Raw genomic sequence first — 20,000 nt, forward strand, 5'->3', positions numbered from 1 at the left:
TCAGTACACTAGAACCTATCTTAGCTCCCAACACCAGTTCATGTAATATATCCTGATTCCATGGTTTGTTTACAGGTGGATTCCTCCCTAAAGACACACAAAGGACATAGCCTCAAGAACAGTTTTGGTTTATTCTCAACTCAGTTTTTCCAGTTTGTCTTCCTATATACACTATAAAATCATTATTATTTCTAGATTATTTCTCAACATATCAATTATTCAACGTATTCAGAAATTGTAGTAATTACTCAAGCTTACAATACATTCTGACCACCCCACACTCAGACAAACCCTCCTCAGCTCTGCTTTTACAGCACGCCCATTGGCTTTAGGCCAAGGCTCCCCAGCTGGGATCCCCGGACGCCATTTTGAGAAGAGCAACTGATTAACAGCAACAATGTCGTCCAGTAATACCACAATGGAATGACTCCTGGTCGGCTGGATCTTTATTTATAGATTATAATTCAGTTACCATCTGATCCTTACTCACCATCTGAAGCTCTTAACCATGAAGACATTTGAAGGGTTTTTGTATGATGTGCTTGACTGTGTTTTGAGAATTTAATGTGTTGCAAGCAATGCGTCGACCACTGACATAATTTAAAAGTTATCCATTTAGTATTTTCCAAACCACAAGCATGTCTAGGAAAAACCAACAGTTGTGGTTTCACTTTTCCTTTACACATGATGAGCTCTTTAAATTGGCACAGCCAGGGACTGTTGCTTTACGAAGCAGAACTATGATTTCATAGAATGCCCAATGCGTAACCACGAGTATAGCCAGGGAAGTAGTATCACATGATCTGGCACGCGAAATAAGGGGAACTTGTTCTCCAGGTCCTATGTTCCCCGTTTCCCCCCAAAAGGGTCCTATATTCCCCAGTTGCAATTGTATTTGGGAAAAGCATGGAATATATGACCTTTTTTATTATTATTATTATTTTTTAAAAAGGGTCCAATATTTCCCGGTCCCATACAAAGTGGGGAACATAGGACCCGGGGAACATCTGCTCCCTTACGCAGGTGTGAAAGAGAAACTCACCAAATCTCCCGCAGGGACTGCCTGCTCCTGATGGCATCGGCGAGGACCAACACCTCCTCGTCACCAATATCAGTCCAACCTAAGCTATTGAGACATCTCAATAAGGGATGTGCTTATCTTATACAGCAAATAAGAAGTCCCGGTATGCCATAGAGTATAGCATAGAGTCTAGCACAGAATACAGCATAGAATAAAGAATAAAGCATAGAATATACAGCAATACAGCATAGAATACATAGCATAGAATTCAGAACACAGCATAGAATACAGCATAGCATACAGCACAGAATACAGCATAGAGTCCAGCACAGAATACAGCATACTAGAATACAGCATAGAGTAGGCTAGAGAATACAGCATAGCGTACAGCTCAGAATAGAGGGATTCCCAAACTGTGGTATGCGCACCAGCTGCTTCTAGGGGGGTACGCGAGATGAAAAGGGCAGAGAAGTGTTAAAAATCAACTTTTTAAATATTTTGTCATTAATTCATGAATAAATAAATAATTTTGAATCGGGACATGATGATTTGGAAACATGAAATTAAAGGACAACATTTGTAAACTTAGCAGGCTTTGTTTTCATTAAAAAGGGCGCCGTCTTATTACACATGATGCTTGGAATACGTCAATAGAATATGTGTTAGGCCCACTTTTTAAAGAGTCGGAATCGGATGGTGGGGGTACGCGAGCCAAGTCAGGATGGAGAGGGTGCGCGGGACAAAAAGTTTGGGAACCCCTGGGCTAGAGCTTATAGAGCCCAGCATAGACTATACAGTAGGTCTATGGACATACATGTCAGGACTTTCTGGGTACCACTATGATGTAAGGTGTATTGTGAACTTACCCAAGATATGCTAAGGTATCTGAAGATTGTAACACTTGAGCGATAACCTGTATTGCTTCCATGTCAAGGGTGTTCTCACCAAGCCTGATAAAAAAATAATGACACATGAGTACCGTTGTGCTTTATACTTCCCACTTTGTGACCGCTGTTCAAGACAGAATAAAACCAATGAATATTTATGATAAAGTATCCTTTGAAATATTTTTAGTCATAATGCTACTTTATTATCAAATTAAACATATTATTGGTAATTAATCTGAACCACAATATAAACAGGAAAGATTTGCTTGTTTTTAGGACAAATTTACTTAACGCACTGGCAGACAAATTTGCTCATTTTCAGGAAGAGATATCTTAAAATAAGTCAAACTTTTCTTAAATCGAGTCAAATGATTTCACAAGAAAGCACTTGGTAAGTCTGTTTATACTGAAAACAATACCAACTATAGTTCTTTTTTTATCTTGACATAAGACTCATAACACTTGGTTAGATTTTATTAGATAAGCTGTGTTATCTTGAAGCCACGGTCACCATGGAGCTGAAGGAAACCCAACCCACCACAGACTCCGACACCTGTTCAGGTGAGGCAGCAGGTCAGTGAGGGCTGCGGCAGTGACGCTGGACCCGGTGAGGTCCAACTCCGCCATGGTCCCCGTGGTCTGCTGCAGGAAGTGCTTAATCACAGCGTAGTCCATGGGCGACAGGCTGACGTCGCTCACCTTGACTCTCAGCGCGCCGGGACGGAAGTCCAGGAGCAGGCCGTCGTCCTGCTGCTCGAAGAGGCAGTGGAGCTGGGTGAGGATGGGCCCTCCGGATTCACACAGGGCCTGGAGCTTCTTCAGAAGCCCCTCACGGTAGACCTCCGCTCGGGTCGCCGACGGGTCCAGCCCCACGCTCCTGGACAGCAGCCTCTGGTTCCTCTCGGAGAGCAGCCCCGACAGGAAGCGTTCGAACAGGTCCAGGTGTCCTGCCGTGATCTCGTCCTCCTGGCGGCAGCTGCTGGCGTTGTGCTCGAAGAGGACGTCCGGCGCCGCCGCCGCCGCCGCCGCCATCTCTCCCGCCGTGGCGACGCAGTGGAGCGCCGCGAAGAACTCCTGGACGGTGAGGTGCGTGAAGGAGAAGACGTCCTCGGTGAAGCCCGGCTCCTGCACGGACGTCTTGTCCAGGAAGGCGCTGACCATGGCGGAGTCCAGCAGCAGCAAGGCCTCCAAGTCGCCGCTGTAGAACAGCGTTTCGTGCGCCATGAGCTTCTCGTAGGCCAGGCTAGCTAGCTTCAGCACGATCTCTCTCAGCCTCTGCCGTTCGCTCACGTCGTCCACGCGCCCGTGGGAGTGTGACCGCAGCAAGGCCACCAGATACTGGGTGTATATGTCCGTCATTGTTTTGGGGCTCTCCCTGGCCAAACCGTCGCTGTCTTTCAGGATACTGCACACGATATGGCAGAAGGCAGGGATGTAGCAAAGAGTTAGCATTAGCTCGTTAGCGGCTACCTTCTCAAACATCTGCTGGGCGAGCGCTTCCTGTTGGAAGTATCGCTGGAAGAAGTCTCTGATCTCCGCGGTGGAAAATCCCGTGATGACGGCGAAGCAGTTAATCGAGGCCACCGGCATGTGGCTGACAGCCATCGGCCGACTCGTGAGGAGCACGGAAGCTTCCGGAAGGAGCTCGCCTTGGATGAGGCTGGAGATGATCTCCGTGACCCCTCCTTCCTCGTCCGGCTCGGTCACAAATGCGTCCACGTCAGCTGTAGACCTGTAGTGCTTGAACTCGTCAAAGCCGTCGAGAACGATGAGGAGTTTGCTCTCGTTGGCTAGGATGGCGTCCACAGCCTTGCTAAGGTGGCTGTTCTTGCGAAGCGCCAGGTCCCGGAAGCTCACCGGCTTCGAAACGAGGTTCAGGTCCCGGAAGGTCAGGTGAAGGACAAAGTCAAACTCCGCGTGCTCCACGTCGCTCCCAAAGTCGTACAGGATCTTCTGGACGAGGACCGTCTTGCCGATGCCGGCCACACCGCTCACCAGGACCCTCTTGGGTGGCCGCGAGCCGGCGTTGTTAGCGTTGCTAGCGTTGTTAGCGTTGTTAGCGTTGTTAGCGTTGTTAGCGAAGAGCTGCGCCGGTTTGACGAGCCTCTTCTCCAGGGCCGTCCCCTGCAGCGCGAGCCGCCGCTGGCCGAAGGTCATGACCTCGTGCCTCCTCAGCTCCAGGCTGTGGTGCCCCTTCACCACCAGCAGGTGGACGTAGTGCAGGGAGAAAGGCACCTGCTCGCCGTGCCGCGTGTTGTAGGACAGCATGCTCTCGCTCCGCCGACGCAGCACGGCCTTGTGCTTCTGCATCACTCTGGAATATTCTGGAAGCAGAGTGTCGAAACGTTAGTCTACTCTTCTGTTTGCGCCAATAAAAGACTGCGTAAGAGACTCAGGGCCAGATGTACTAACACAGCGCTAACAGCGAGTTTTTGTAAACGCAGAATGCGAACGCTGTGCTTGGCTATATTGCGTGGAATTTACTAAGCTGTCACTTCATTACGTTAACTGCGGTCATCCCCGCCCGTTCCCGCCCCTCCACAACGCTAGTTGCGTGCGCAGAGCTGCTGAACCACAAGCGCAGTTGAATATTGCAATATTAGAAAGAATCCAAGTTTAGCGATCATGCATGAGACAAAGAGATGTCAATGAGCAGCGACAGACAGAGTAGGCCTAGAAGTTCTACTAATCCACTTAAAAAAATACTTGTGAACTATTTACTGCTGGTAGACTATACGGGTATGACTTACAGTAATGCCTGTCTAACAGATTGGGAAGTGTAGGCTATGTCGTGAAAGAGAAAATACGATTTTAGAGAGGCAAACAAAAGTTAAGGTTGCTTTTGACATAGTATAATGAAGAAAACTGATGCTCTGAATAGTGATTCAGCTGACTCTAAACGTTTTTCTAATAGACGCATTTAACCGCAATTTGGATATCACCTGCTTTCAGAAGGCGGAAGTTTTTCAACGCAAAGTAGACGTGCGCTGTTTTCATACATAAGGCGGAATACTTAATCAATCGCTATTAGCACCTCTCCTCCCCTGTACTTGCGCGTTACACCCATTTCCAGCTGATCCGCCCAGGAATTAATATGCATGACACGGAAAAGCGCAAATAGCCATTCTCAGCTCCCACGGCAGGCAGTCTGCGCGTTTCTCTCATTGCGGCGTGTTTGTACATACCATCCCCATGTTTATACGCGCACGTTACGCCTGAAATGGACGCAAAACGTTAGTACATCTGGCCCTCAGTTTGCCTTGAGATGGGAGAAATACGGATTTCAATGAAACCCATGAATAGGACTTCCTGCTTTCAATGTTGTAAGTCCAACATTGAAAACCGTATTTCTCCCATCTCAAGGCAAACTGAGGGAATGATGCACAACCATACAGAAACATGACTGGTTTTCTAAAGATACAAAGCTTAATGCTAATCGGTGAAGTGTCCCTTTAAACAAAACTGACACAGTGTATTGATAACAATAGAGCCCTTTAATATTTGAAGGGTCCAGATGCAAAAGCCTCTAAATCCGTCTGACCACTTTTCTTTTAAATGAGCATTTTGTATCGGGCTCCTATAGGGTTTCGCCTACAAATCAATATTTCAGACCAGGAAGAGAATGGTATTTAGTGAGTTTTGAAGCTTAATTATTGAATTAACTTACACTATATGTGAAGAGCATTCACTCACCATCATTATCTCATTTTTGACAAAAAGTGGATTTAGAGGCTTTTGCATCTGCACTCTTGTTTGTAAACATTCAGAGCTTAGGCTGGGGGCGCCTGCAGCAGGGGTCAGAGAAATGGAGCAGGTAATAGACCTGCATGTTGAGCTGTCAAGGTATGTACTTCCATTGCCACCCAAGGACCGCAAACAGCACCTTAATAAATTAGCATTAATGGCGATTGCTTTGCCTGATCCTGCGCTGATAACAGAATTGGTAGACAACGTAAGCAAGTGGCCAGAGATTCATTAGCACAACATATACGGCTATCTGGTTGACAAGCCCATGTGTGTATACACACATACAATTAGTATAAGTAGGCATTTTTCTTGATGTTTCAGTCAATTCACACACACACACACACACACACACACACACACACACACACACACACACACACACACACACACACACACACACACACACACACACACACACACACACACACACACACACACAATTCATTAGGACGTTTTCTGACCCATGAATAGTGTTAAAAGCAGAACGGGAAATTCTCATAAGTTCGCCTACAAAAAGGAGCCAAAGCTGCCCATAAAAGGAGATCCTGGTATTATTGAAGCTAACTATGGCAAGTTGGGGTAGCAAAATTCCATCCATTCCAATCCAAAGTGTTCCATCTTCACATACCAAAGACCACAGTATCTAGGCCTACTAGCAGGCAGAGGGCAAAAGCGTGTAGCAAAATTTTGCATTTCCAATTTCTTTGAAATCTCCATGTTATTTTCCCCTAGGAAAAATTTCAACATATCGGAGGCAAACTTTAGAGGTCTTTGTCTCACTGGGCTTGGACTTCACCTGGTGTTATGTCATGGTCAGTAGTTGCAGCTGTCAAGAAACAAAACCTACATACCTTCCACTCGGTAGCAGATCAACAGTCAGTGTCAAGTGAATATAAGTGCACAGTACATTGCAGTTATTTATTTGGCAAACACTTTTATCCAAGGCGACTTATAGAATAACATTTAAGCTAAAGGCTACGCCACAACAATAGGATAACATTCACGATTTAGGTGCAGAGGAGACTAATTACCACTGCATCTGTCAATAGCAGTTCTAGAGAATAGGAGTGTCTACATATTAAGCACTAGTCAAGGTCAGTTCAATATCAATAGATGGTACACAACTTTAGCTTTATTGGTATCCTTGATATCTTTGTGGCGGTAGAAGGACATTAGGGCCTTAAAAGGTCACAGATATACTGCAGTGCCATCTCAAAAGGGGTTTGAAAAAACGAAAAACAAACTATATACTGAAGTCTATTTGACAGGAAACCAGTGGAGTTTCACTTGTGTGCATTCAATGAGTTACAGTAGTCCAGTAGTACAGTAGTCCTAGATGCAACAAAAGACATTGTTAGTTTTTTTTTTAAAAAAAGCTTCCCTAATAAAAAGCTTCCCGTAAACACACACTACTGATTATTGAAACTTAGGGATCTTGGTAATCACCTAGATTTCTCACCTCACTGTGGGAGTTTACAGCCTGTGGTCCAAGTGCATATGCTTAGCAACAGAGCTAAGCGGACCAAAATAATGATTCTAGTCTATAATTATCTAGAATAGTTTTCTTTTCATTTAATTTTAAGAAATGTGCATCCAACTCTTTATGTCATTAAGGCAGTCATACAGGCTTTTCAAAGTGCAGGAACAGGAAGGGTTGCTAATGGCATGTAAAATTGAGTTAACTGCAATGATATTGAAAGTTGTGTATTTATCAAATAAAGTCTATATTTATCTATCTATCTATCAGATCTGTCAGGCAACTAGGATGAAGACTTAAAGGAGAGAGATGCTGCACTCTCCGAGTTATAAACAAATTACTTTATTGTCTATCTGTCTGTCTATCTATCTTTGTCTGTCTGTGTATCTCTTGAAAGGCGAGGTGCAAACACACACCAAAATCGAGGTGCAGGCAACTAAGAAGACTTAGTTAAAGTAGCCTAGAGAGATGCCGCACACTGTTATACGCTAATTTTTTTATTGTCTATCTTTGTCTGTCTGTCTATCTGTCTGTCTGTCTATCTATCTATCTGTCTGTCTATCTCTCTGTCTGTCTATCTCTGTCTGTCTATCTCTCTGTCTGTCTATCTATCTGTCTCTGTCTGTTTATCTCTCTGTCTGTCTATCTATCTGTCTGTCTATCTATCTATCTATCTCTGTCTGTCTATCTCTGTCTGTCTACCTATCTGTCTGTCTGTCTGTCTATCTGTCTGTTTGTCCATCTATCTGTCTGTCTGTGTCTGTTTATCTATCTGTTTGTCTGTCTGTGTGTCTGGATGGTTCTGGCTCTTACCTGCTGTGTGGGGCGGAACCCCCCTCTGCCCCGACACCTCATCAGCGCCGGCGTCACTCAGGTGTCCGACGGCCAGGAGGAACGTTCCGGCGGCCTCTTCGCCTTTGCAGTCCAGAATGTCCAGAACCTTCCGCACCCGGCCCCGGGGCCCCCTCTCGCACAGCACCTCCTCGCGGTCGTCACGCGTCAACACCCCCCTGGACACCAGCGTCTCCACGACGACGTCCACGCTGCCCTCCACCCGGTCCACCAGGCCCTCCCGCATCTCCCGCAGGCTCCTCAGCCAGGACCCCACGGGCGTCCGCCTCATTCCCATGATAGAAATGACCACTTGGCCCCAGCCGTGGCGCAACTGGCTGGGGCACCTGCACCACACGCCGGCGATCCGGGTTCGATTCTCGCCCCGTGGTCCTTTCCGGTTCCCACCCCTACTCTCTCTCCCACTCACTTCCTGTCCGTCTCCCTACTATCCTGTCCGACTAAAGGCATAAAAAGCCCAAAAATACTTACTTACAAAATTCTTTCTCTTTTCCATAATCCAGTAAACTGTTTTTGTTTTTGCCGCTACTGCTCTTTAAGTGTTGTTGAGGTTTCACCGTAAGGACGAGCAGCTGTGGCTCAAGTTGTGGCTCACGGAACAAATGTGGCTCTGCTCTCTGTTATCACTATTTGAGTCTGTTTGGAGAGAGAGTGAGAGAGAGAGAGAGAGAGGGGAAGAGAGGGAGTGTTGTGGAATGCATGACTCAGTCTGTGCCTCTAACATGCACACACACACACACACATGCTCCTGAATCACGCAGTAAATTTGATTTCTTTTACGGGACGATGCAAGACAGCAGAATGTTTACCTAACACTAGGAACTCTTCCCCAGAGTGATACACAGTGAGACATATGAAGAGGCACAGTCTCCCTGGAGCATCTGGGGGTTGAGCGCCTTGCTTAGAGGGACAATGGTCGAACCACTGAAGTACAGTATATATTTTGGGCTTTTCCCTTTATGATATGATATGATAGGAGAGTGACAAGACAGTAAACGAATGGGAGAGAGAGAGAGAGAGAGAGAGATGAGGTGGGGTTGGACTTGAACCCAGGTACCCGGGTATGGAGCAGCTACACCACCACCACACACTATATCACCTTCTCTACACACCTACTGCCCTACAAGGCAAAAAGGCAGTAACATTGACTTATTTTTTGATAAATATCAATCTTCATAACATCTTGAATGTATCGAAAATGATCATAAAAAAAATTGACCAAAAATGCAGTTACTGCTTTTTTGCTTTGTAGGGCAGACTATATTATGCGTCACCAATAACAGTCTATGCAACCACCCGATACCAGGCGTCAAACTACAGTACAGGTGCACACACCATATGTGCTCAATTTGCTGTATGCTGATCTCGTCGTTTTGGGTTTGAGGAAGGAATCAGAGGCTCTGTCTGGATTTCCCCCCCGGAACTGAAAGCTACAAAATTAGACACATTCTGTTCATGATTTGGATTTCACCATCCATCCTAATGCCATATGCATGCATCAAGATATTAAACATAATTGGTGGTAAACTAGAGTGACTCCCTACAAACAAAGAGTTTGGTTCCAAAATCTACCAAAATCCTGCTGCATGCCCTGTAATGAGACAGTGGAGAGAGACAGGAAGTGAATGAATTATTTTTTTTTATTATTATTATTAGTATTCTCCATAGTCCATGTCAATTGTTGCTATAATTAATTGCTCTTACAATAAATATTAACGTCTAATCATTTGATGCAATCACTGCTTTGGCAACATTGTAAAATGTTACATTCATGCCAATAAAGCTATTTGAATTTGAATTTGAATTTGAGTGGAGTGGGATCTGGAAAGGACCACGGGGCGGGAATCGAACCCGAGTCGCAGGTGTCGGTACAGGTGCCCCAGCGAGTGGCGCCACAGCTGGGGCCTATATCCACCATTTTAAGGAATTTTCATAAATATTATGTTTACAATTTGTTCAGAAATTTCAGTAAAAACGTTTTTGGATCATACTCTTTATCTTTTTGATTTATCTTTACTCAATCAAAACAACACAACTGCAATTTGATTGATATTTCCTGGAATACACAATTAAATATCATGACTTTTTAATGTTTTTAAAAACGGATATATAGCGTTTTGAAACCAAACTCTTGTTTAATGGTGTGTAGACGACGTAGTGGCTGAAGTGTGTCTGAGGTTGACACTCAGAGGCGGGGAATGGAAATTCATTTATTAACACAATAAAGAAACAAACAGTGAAACCAATCCTACACAATCTTGCATGCTCTGATCAAAATCACATGAACATCAAAACAACAACAACAACAACAACAAAAGAACACTCAGAAATCTATACCTATGTCAAAATCAGTTTTCATTTACAGAGTAATTGCACTTGAGCAACATCAAACAATGTAATAAATAGTTAAAAGGAAAAAGGAAGCACATCAAAAAAATACTGTGGCCTAAGAGACTATTTACACAAACTTGGAGGGGAGTTATCAACTTCCTGTTTTTAACACGACAGAAGCATCATGAGGCTCTTTCTGCTTGACGTAGCCTACTCTCTAGATTGAGATGAAGGTCTGATGGAATAGATGTGCAGGATGTGAGCAATGGAATATGATTTTGCCAAGTAGCTGCTTGCTCATATGCCTATGACGCTTAAATTGGCTGTTTGCTCATATGCCAATGACGCTTAAATGGCTGTTTGGTCATATGCCAATAGACTTCTGAAGTTCGCCTACAAAAAGGAGCCAAAGCTGCCATCTTTTCCCATATAAGGAGATCCGGGTGTTAATTGAAGCTAACTACCTATGGCAAGTTGCATTGTAAGTTAGCTCTTGGGTAGCAAAGATCAAAGTGTGCCGTGTTGATGTTCCGAAGATCACAGTATTCACTTGAAGGCAGAGGATAAAACTGTGTAGAACTCAACGTCTGCATTTCCCATTTCTTTGTCCCCTTGAGAGTACCGGATCTCCTTATTTGGGCAAATATGGTGGCTTTTTTTGTAGGTGAACTGCACATGTCTATGACGCTTACATGGCCGTTTGCTCACATGCTTGAGATCACCCATAGCCTGCAACTCTGATTTCATGACAATTTTCAAATCATAAGATGGAGATTCTGATTGTAGTCCAGTGCTGAATGACGTGCTCGACTGGATCACATGGACTGTGGCTGCATACAGAAAGTCTTTTTTCGCTTAGGAGGGTTCCTAGTTCCCATGGGAACGAACCGACTGAATATCTGTGACAAGAACTGTCTGGATTCTCGACATGCCTAGGAAAGGTGTTTTAACGCTTCCTTTCAAATCTCCTCTAGCGTAGGGGAGAGTGAAGCATCCTTTATGAAAGGGAGGGTCATGGTGAAGTCCCACAATCCCTTGCACCAGGTAACAAAAAACAACCGATGTGACACACTGAACAATAACACCTGCCTTCCCATAACTATAGAGCCATACTGTAAGTGTAGTGTAAGTAAGATTGGATCCTCTTAAAGCAGCGGTAGTATTCCCATAACTACGGAACCTTGTGTAAGTGTAGTGTAAGTAAGATTGGATCCTTAAAGCCGCGGTGGTGCTCCCATAACTACGGAGCCAAGTGTAAGTGTAGTGTAGGTGAGATTGCATCCTTGTAATCCTTTTCCTTTTCCACCATAGGGCAAAAAATCTAAACATAATCTGTGTCTTTGAAATAGTCTTTTTTAAAAAATACATTTCTTTGTGGCTTTTGCCTGTATGGATAGAGACAGGAGGCGAGACAGAGAGAGAGAGAGAGAGAGAGAGAGAGAGAGAGAGAGAGAGAGAGAGAGAGAGAGAGAGAGAGAGAGAGAGAGAGAGAGAGAGAGAGAGAGAGAGAGAGAGAGAGAGAGAGAGAGAGAGAGAGAGAGAGAGATGGGGTGGGATGAGGACATGAACGCAGGACGGAATCCAACCTGGGTCCCGATGGGCGGCTACTACCATATATGGTATGATGATGCTCCGTGGCCTACTGTACAGCTGTCCCATGACATTGCAGTTTTAACGTGACATCTGCAGGAGGAAACAAGGATCTAATGTCATAAAAATCCAGAAGTGAACCTGGAACCATGCCTACAAAAAGGACCCAAAGCTGCCATCTTTGCCCAAATAAGGAGATCGGGACCCATTATAGTACATGCAATTCCTTATATAGTCAAAGATGGCAGCATTTGTAGGCAAGGTCTATTAGATTTCCAAATGGAAAGTAGCTTTGGTCACAATGACAGAGCAAGTCCTAGATGACCTAAATAACTATAGGTTATCCTGCAAAATTCCAGGCTTCCAGATTTTTTTTTAAAAAAAAGGTCATTCTAATGATAAGCAAATCCATAGGCACGTTTCGCCAGAATAAATATGGCCAGATGTGATATTTTAAACACTCTGTTGCCAATTTGGCCATCTAAAGTCATGGACCATGGTTACTATCGGAGATACTGTATGTAGGGCATCCACCAATCCGCAGCATGGAGGAGAGAGCTGTTGCTTTTGATTGGCTGCTGAGCTCAATTATAAACAACCTTTTGGCAGGACACAGAATGAGGGTGGTGCTGCCAACAACCAGTGACTACATAATGCTGCATCAACAACAACAGCAACAGCTACCATCGCTAGCAACATCAATCACTGAAAGGAAAGCTAGTTATAATACAAAAACAAAAAAAAGAAAACATAAAAAAAAAAAAAAATCAAGCCATGTTCTTTACACGGACCGATTTCAAGTGCAAAACAATCAACTTTTCCAATTCTGTGCGGCTGAGTGACTTTTACATGAGAGGCAATGCGGTCTCACTTAACAAAGGGCTAACTGAAGGGGGGAGGGGGGTGTCAGTTAACAAAGAGCTAACTGTGTGTGTGTGTGTGTGTGTGTGTGTGTGTGAGAGAGAGAGAGAGAGAGTGTGTGTGTGTGTGTGTTGGGGAGGGTGTGTGTGTGTATGTGTGTGTGGGTTAGAGTGTGTGTGTGTGTGCGGGTTAGCGTGTGTGTGTGTGTGTGTGTGTGTTAGCGTATGTGTGCGTATGTGTGTGTGTGTGTGTGTGTGTGTGTGTGTGTGTGTGTGTGGGAGGGAGGGGGTGGTGCAGGCAGTGGGGCTCCAGCTAACAAAGGCCAGATTGAAATGAGGGGCATTAACAGGTTGCAATAAAAGAACACTGTCTGGTTTCCACGGCGGCCATCTCAGAGCGCAGGGAGACCATGCCGGTGGCCACAGTGGACGCCATGAGGGCATTATGGGATGGCATGACCGAAGGCACGGACACACGAAACTCATGGCTGCATGTGTGAAAAAGAATGTCTGATTCAGCATCCAATCGAAAGGCCACGATACTCTCTCCGCATTCTTTCATTTTTGCATTCAGCTGAGCCAGAGCGCTAGCCTGTGAAGGCGGGGGGCGCGGGGGGGGGGGGTTATAAAGGGCTTTTTTTTTTCTGGCAGTTTCTGGGGCAAATCAAATCACCCTCACATGGGAGACCACAGAGGAGCAGTGAAACACTCCAGTGATTTGAGGAAGCAAGGTGACCAATTATTTGTGGAAAACAAAAGGCCAAAGAGGCCTGTTTTTGGGGGCTTCTAATTTGGTTCGGCAAAGAGAACAACATCAAACGTCCATTACGCACAACAACAACAACAACAACAACAAAACAAGGTTAAATCCACAAGCCTTCATTGAGGTCAATGTCCGTCGTGTTAAAGTTAAACCAATGCAGGCGCATCCAAAGGTCCGCGTGGAGCCGTCCCGGGTGAAGACAACAGCCCATATTTGGTGTAGTACCATTGAGCATCCATGTGCCTGGGCTGAAGTGGGAATCTGAATGGGCCACATTCAAGTCTGACTCCTTTGAGCATTACCACCCCCTTCATTGTGAGGGAATCTGTCTATATCTTGGCAAGTCTTTGTCCCTGGGGATGGGGGCCAGGGTGTGTGTGTCTGTGTGTGTGTGTGTGTGTGTGTGTGTGTGTGTGTGTGTGTGTGTGTGTGTGTGTGTGTGTGTGAGTGAGGAGGGTGGGCGGGCATTGAGGGACTGGTGGGGTGGGTGGGGGTGAGGTGTTATGTTCTCCTTCTTTCTGCCCATCCCCTCTCTACCCCTGGGGGGTATTAGGGTAGTAGAATGGCTGGTTGCCTGTGTGGTTGCCAGGAGACATCTAGTCCTCCCCTCTGCCCGTCTCTGACCCACGTCACCTCTGACCCTCGACCCCCGACCCTTGACCCCAGGTGACCTGTCAGGTGTTCCGGCAGGACTGGCAGCAGCGCGACTTGAACTGGGCAAGCGGGCACAGCTCCAGCTGGCGCACCTTCTCACAGTACCGCGTGCTGTCCCGACACTCGCCCGCTGGGAAAGAAACACACACACACACACACACACACACACACACACAATAACATATACTGTAAGTATATATGCATGACGAAGCATAAACAAACACAGAAACACACATACACATGCCATCACACAATACATATGCCATCACACACACACACGCACACGCATACAATAATGTAAGCACAAACAAACACAGAAACACACATACACATGCCATCACACACACAAACAAACACATAATACAGAATACTATCAAAAAAACAGGCTCATATTTCACAACACCTACTTGTCAGACATTGCATCATATTGATGTCATACTGACTAACACAGCTTGGGGGGAGCTGCACACTTTCACTCAAAAGGACGTTTATCACTTTTTATCTCCAGAGGAGTGAGAGAGCATTTTTAGAGAATGAGCTTGACAGTGTAGGCCAGCCCGGAACGCTGGAGAAAACCTCCATAGGACATGGTGGAAAACAATGGCAGCGCTTTTCCTTGTCGTTTTCCGGGTAATGGAGATGGGATGGGAACAGTTCCAAAAACATCCAAAGTTCTAAGAGTATATGTATAGGCTACTTACCATTCGATGTCAATGTTGATGTAATAATGTTATCGTAATGACTGAAGGGAGCTCAGTTAGCTATAGTAAGCTATGGTAAGCTATAGTATAGTATAGTAAGGTAGAGCAGCTTAAAGTTCTCGTGGCACAGATCATTTATTGCAGTAGAACTGGGGCCTAGATAAAAAAAGAGAAACTCCAACCGCTTCAAGAATTTTTGTAATTTATGCTAAGATAATATGAATGAACTCTTTCCCATCCATTGTTATAAAAACGTGTTACTACTGTAAATCCATCTATCAAATTGCCACATGCTTTAAATGTAAAATCAGTTAAAAAAACAGCCTGGTTTAATCTATGATTTTGATTTTGAATCAATATTTTGAGACGTTCATGAACCATATGCCTGTGTGCCAGTGACACCAAAGAGTGTCCCAACTCTCTCTCTCATGACTGTTAATGATGAGCTGTAGCGTTTGGTTGAGGTGTGCACATCCACAGTAACAATAATCCAGGTGCCGGACAAAAGTGGTAGACAATGTGAGATTGGTCCGCACACTGGGTATAATAAGCTCCAAAATACACTTTTTATTTTATAGGCCTGATGAAGATCCCACTGGAGGATCGAAACGTTGCCTTTTATGTATTAAAATAAAAACAAATATTTTGGAGCTTATCCACCTCATTCCTTAACCCGGAAATATGTATCGTTGCGATGGTTACGATACTGTTTTCAACTTCCGTTCATTCTGTTAACATGTGCGTTCTCCGTAGCTAACTAGATTATGCCTCAACTTAGATTTCTTTCGAAATATTGACAATTCTGCCCTCAGCATGTATATACTACATCATATATAACCGATATAAAATAGAAAAGTTTACTTTTATATGCGTTATGATATGTTAAGCACCGTAAACCGTCACGTTAAAACAGATACAATGCAGCTTCACCGGAAATAGAAAACCGTCTCGGTGTCATGGCGACCCCCATTGTTGGGCTGCGGAATATCGTGGATACCCAGTGTGCGGACCAATCTATCACAATGATTGGCTGTACACAGTGTAGCCCAGGCAGAGACTAGTGGGGACAGAGCCTCGGTGTCTAAGGAGAAAGCCACAGACTTCTCTTAGTCTCCATCTCTGAGGCTGGACGTCTGAGGGCCAGAAGGCCGAACACACACACCTTCGACGCCAGTCGAGGACACGCACCGTCGTCACCGGCCGAGGACACATCTGATTGATTGAGATTGTCCAGTTATGATCTGACCCCAAGATGCCTTTTTGGGACTGTTTACAGATTTTTCCCATTTAGAATTAAAATGCGTCTCGGGGGACCTGATCACAGGTGGTCTGCCAAGATGGTGTACTCGTCTTACGAAGTGTCTTACTCAGTGTCTTGTTTGGTCTTGTTTGTTTGTCTGTTAGCAAGATAACTCAAAAAGTTTTGGAAGTGATCCGGACCACCATCTGGATCCAGGAGGCGATTACGTATGTTTTCTCTTGGCAGAGTTCTGCACTCTCAGAGAGCTTTTCTAGTTCTTCTTATTATTATCATCATCTATCCAAGGTGTACAGCTAGAGATGTTGCTGACCACTCACTGCTCTGGGTTGTGTGATTCACCTCACTGTGTGTTCACTGTGTGCTGTGTGTTCATTAATTCGATTAAACTGGGTTAAATGCAGAGAACTGAATTTCCCTCACGGGATCAAAAAAGTATATATTCTATTCTATTCTATTCACTTGGTGCTTAGAATACATTACTGACACCCTCACATTCATCACAACTCCCACAGTCCAGGCTGCATCAGCAGGGGCAGAAGGCGTTTACACTCCAAAAGACACATGTGGGCAGACGGGCCTCAGAGCCCCTCAGCAAGAGGTGTGAGTGAGAGTGAGAGTGATCGGATCACAATGCATCTGGGTGATTGTTCACACTTGCATTCAGAGCAGAGCACTTTCAACAGATCAGATCAGCCAAGGGCGCATTTTAAAGGCGAATGTAAATAAGGGTCTTTGACACCCCTAGTGTGAAGGGGCAGGGGGCTCCAGGCAGACTGGCCAGAGCGTGAGAGAAGGGGACCCCCCCGGGGGGCTCCAGGCAGACTGGCCAGAGTGTAAGAGAAGGGGGACCCCCCTCTACTAATTTACTGTATGCAGTTTTAAGCCCCTTTCACATTCAGAAACGATACATTAGCGTTTAAGAAATAGCGGGTTCAGGGGATTTCGCAATGTGAAAGGTAGACGTGTTTTGGTCCCGGGGTTGTTTGAAGCCGGGTTCAGAGGCGAGTTATGGAAGGCGTTGCCTAGCAGCACGTCACACGCAATTTGGTAGTGAACAATGACGTTAAGCATGCTTTGGACCTCGGAGATAAACTGATAAACACAACTGTCATGCTAGTGCTACGTGGTTTAGCTTCCAAATGATGGCGGGCCACTTGTTATGTTATTTGAATGCCAAATGAGGTCCTTTTGTCTGTCGAAGTCATTTTAGTGTGCAGAGTGAGTCCTGAACAACTTCTGCTCTGACAGTTAGCTCGTTGGCTAGTTAGCTAGCATTAGGTAAACATTCTAAAAAGACGTGCTGGCAGCAGACGGTTTTGGTAACCTAGCAACAATAAACACTTGACCGAAGTGCTGAGAAAAGGAGGTTCAGGGAACTCTCCGCGTAAAAAACGCGATTGTTGGACACAGCCATAGATATATGGACACAGCAAAGTTGTATTGTCTCTTGTGTGTTTCCTGTATTTTAACCTCCTGCCTTGCCAAATACGTCATCGTCACACACCCCTAATAGCGGGGTTGACCTCTGTTCCTTTCATATTCAACACGGCTCGGCTCTGATACTACCCCCCGAGACGGGTTCGATTGCCGAGGCGGGTTGACTCCCCACCCCGTGTCGTCAATGTGAAAGGAACAGCCTTAACGTTAAATTTGGCTGATTTAGCGTTAAATTCGGTGAATGTGAAAGGGGCTTTAGTAATGTCTGGTAATGTTTTTGTTCTTTAAAAGCCTCAAGCGGCAGCAGCAGTCCCAGCAGCATCCTTAGCAGATCTAGTAGGCCAAGACCAAGCACACATCGTACCTAGTATCACCATAAATGAAATTTACTAACAGAGAGCAGCACACTGAAGAAAGCACTACGCCGAAACGCTTCTGTGCAATAGACATCTTTAGTAGGCTATATGTAAAGTGCGGGCTTTTTGTCCCAGTTATACGTTTGGCCCTGCACTCTCGACGCCAAAAAAAGAGCCTGAGAAATGTCTGTTCCTACCACACAATGCTGTGAAACCATTTAGTTTTGTCTGCGTTTTTCTAGTGACTGGGAAAAACAAAAAGTTTTGTAGTGTCTGCGCTTTGTTTCTCTTCCTCTTTTCCGCCCTGACACTTCCCTCTTTCTTTCTAATCTACTCTATCGCTTTCTCTCTCTCTCTCTCATTCAGTCTCTCACTTTTCTTCTACTTCTTCTTTCTTTCCCTTCCCTCTTTCTTTCTCATTTACTCCATCTCTCTCTCTCTCTCATTTACAGAGAGTAGTCTCTCACTTTTCTCCCACTTCACCTTCTTTCCTTCCCTCTCTCCTTCTCTTTCTTTTCCTCTATCTCATGCAATCACTCTTTTCTTTCATTTTGTCCTCCTTCCCTCTCTCCCACCCCTCTCTCTCTCTCTCTCTCTCTCTCTGCCACTTTCTCTCTCTCTACCTCCCATTCTCCCCCTCCCCATATCTCATGCAATCACTCTTTTCTTTCATTTTGTCCTCCTTCCCTCTCTCTCCCCCCCGCTCTCTCTCTCTCCCACTTTCTCTCTCTCTACCTCCCACCCCCCCCCCCCCCTAAATACCCCCCCCCCCAAATCTCCCCCCCCCTCACCTCTGCCACAGGACTGGACGTTGCACCTCTGCCAGCTGGCGGGGCGAGGCCTCCAGGAGCAGTGGATCTCCCGCGCCAGTTTGCCCGTGCGGCTGTGGGCGCACGCCACGTAGCGCGACTGGAAACCATGGCGACCGCAGGTGGTCGTGCACTGAGTCCAGGGCCCCATGCGCCACTGGATGGAGCAGGCCTGGCTCGTGCAGTTCCTCTGGGACGGCAGCCTGACACACACACGCACACACACACACACACACACACACACACACAATGAACATCAATGGACATCAATGAACATTTCTGTAAATGTGCTATAGTGATAGCAAGCTGGCTAATTTTCAACTGCAGTGCTTTGACAAGAGTAATCAATTGACTTGACCAGTTGTTCCTAAACACACACACACACACACACACACACACACACACACATATATACACCATATTATATGACATAATGCACGGCACGCCTTTTCGAGCGGCTTTCGGCACTGTTGATCTTTTATGTACTGCAGTGTGGATTGTGGGGTGGTGCAGTTCCCCTGCTCACCTGGGGAGGGCGCCACACATGCGGTGGGAGACCCTGGTGCCGTTCCTGTCCTGGCAGAAGACGTGCCGGTGCTGGGTGGCCTGCCGCAGTCCCACGCAATGGCCATGGCACTGCCAGAGGGGGCACCAGAGAGCAGGCTTATCAGACAGGGCATTAGAGAGCTGACATGCTGCTCTGTTATCAGAGGTGGAAAGTAAAGAGTAAAGTGAGAAGTAAAAGTCCTACCAGCTACCACATATCTGTGCCAACCATTCACTTAAACCAGCTGATCCCAATTAGCACAACTCTTCAGCTACTGTAGGTAGAGCAGCTAGTTCATTTTTAGTTCCTCATTTACTATTCATGGGTTTCATCAGGTCCCTTTCCACAGGTGTATAAAATCAAGCACCTTGGTTATCAATGCAGACTGCATGGTGCTTGATTAATACACCTGTGCAAAGGGACCTGATGAAACCCATGAATTGACTTGAGCCAATACATGGTTGGATTGTTATTGAAGCTGGACTTTTCCACCTCTGTTTGTTTTCGCTAGGAGGTCTAGCCAGAGACGGTTTATAAAGCTTTAGTAACTAGACAGTCTTTGGTCTAGCCCTATGCTACAGTCTTTCTTCGGTTGCTTTGCTGCATTTCTCAGATCAGAATTGAAATTCTTGAAACTGTTTGTTCAAACTCCATCTCAGCCCATCATTAAAGCAGTTTATCCTCACCCTGAACAAACGCCTTGGTAC

General features: G+C 45.5%; 2 protein-coding genes across 2 annotated transcripts in view; both read right to left on the bottom strand.

Annotated features, from left to right (window-relative positions):
• The window catches only part of LOC134060116 (NACHT, LRR and PYD domains-containing protein 12-like), a 10,892-nt gene extending 2,496 nt beyond the window's left edge, over positions 1 to 8,396 (bottom strand). The window contains exons 1-4 of the mRNA XM_062516721.1: positions 7,946 to 8,396; positions 2,447 to 4,232; positions 1,888 to 1,971; positions 1,043 to 1,126 (exon numbers count right to left, since the gene is read on the bottom strand). Of these exons, the coding sequence (XP_062372705.1) occupies positions 1,043 to 1,126; positions 1,888 to 1,971; positions 2,447 to 4,232; positions 7,946 to 8,261 (2,270 nt within the window). The 5' untranslated portion in view covers positions 8,262 to 8,396. The remainder of the gene's footprint in view (positions 1 to 1,042; positions 1,127 to 1,887; positions 1,972 to 2,446; positions 4,233 to 7,945) is intronic.
• A 5,806-nt stretch (positions 8,397 to 14,202) lies between these two features.
• Positions 14,203 to 20,000, bottom strand: part of LOC134059619 (ADAMTS-like protein 1) — a 78,788-nt gene continuing 72,990 nt past the window's right edge. Inside the window, exons 27-29 of the mRNA XM_062516062.1 lie at positions 19,273 to 19,382; positions 18,729 to 18,949; positions 14,203 to 14,312 (exon numbers count right to left, since the gene is read on the bottom strand). Coding sequence (XP_062372046.1) covers positions 14,203 to 14,312; positions 18,729 to 18,949; positions 19,273 to 19,382 — 441 coding nt within the window. The remainder of the gene's footprint in view (positions 14,313 to 18,728; positions 18,950 to 19,272; positions 19,383 to 20,000) is intronic.

The sequence above is a fragment of the Sardina pilchardus genome, chromosome 16 (genome assembly GCF_963854185.1).
Source record: "Sardina pilchardus chromosome 16, fSarPil1.1, whole genome shotgun sequence".
Lineage (NCBI taxonomy): Eukaryota > Metazoa > Chordata > Actinopteri > Clupeiformes > Clupeidae > Sardina > Sardina pilchardus.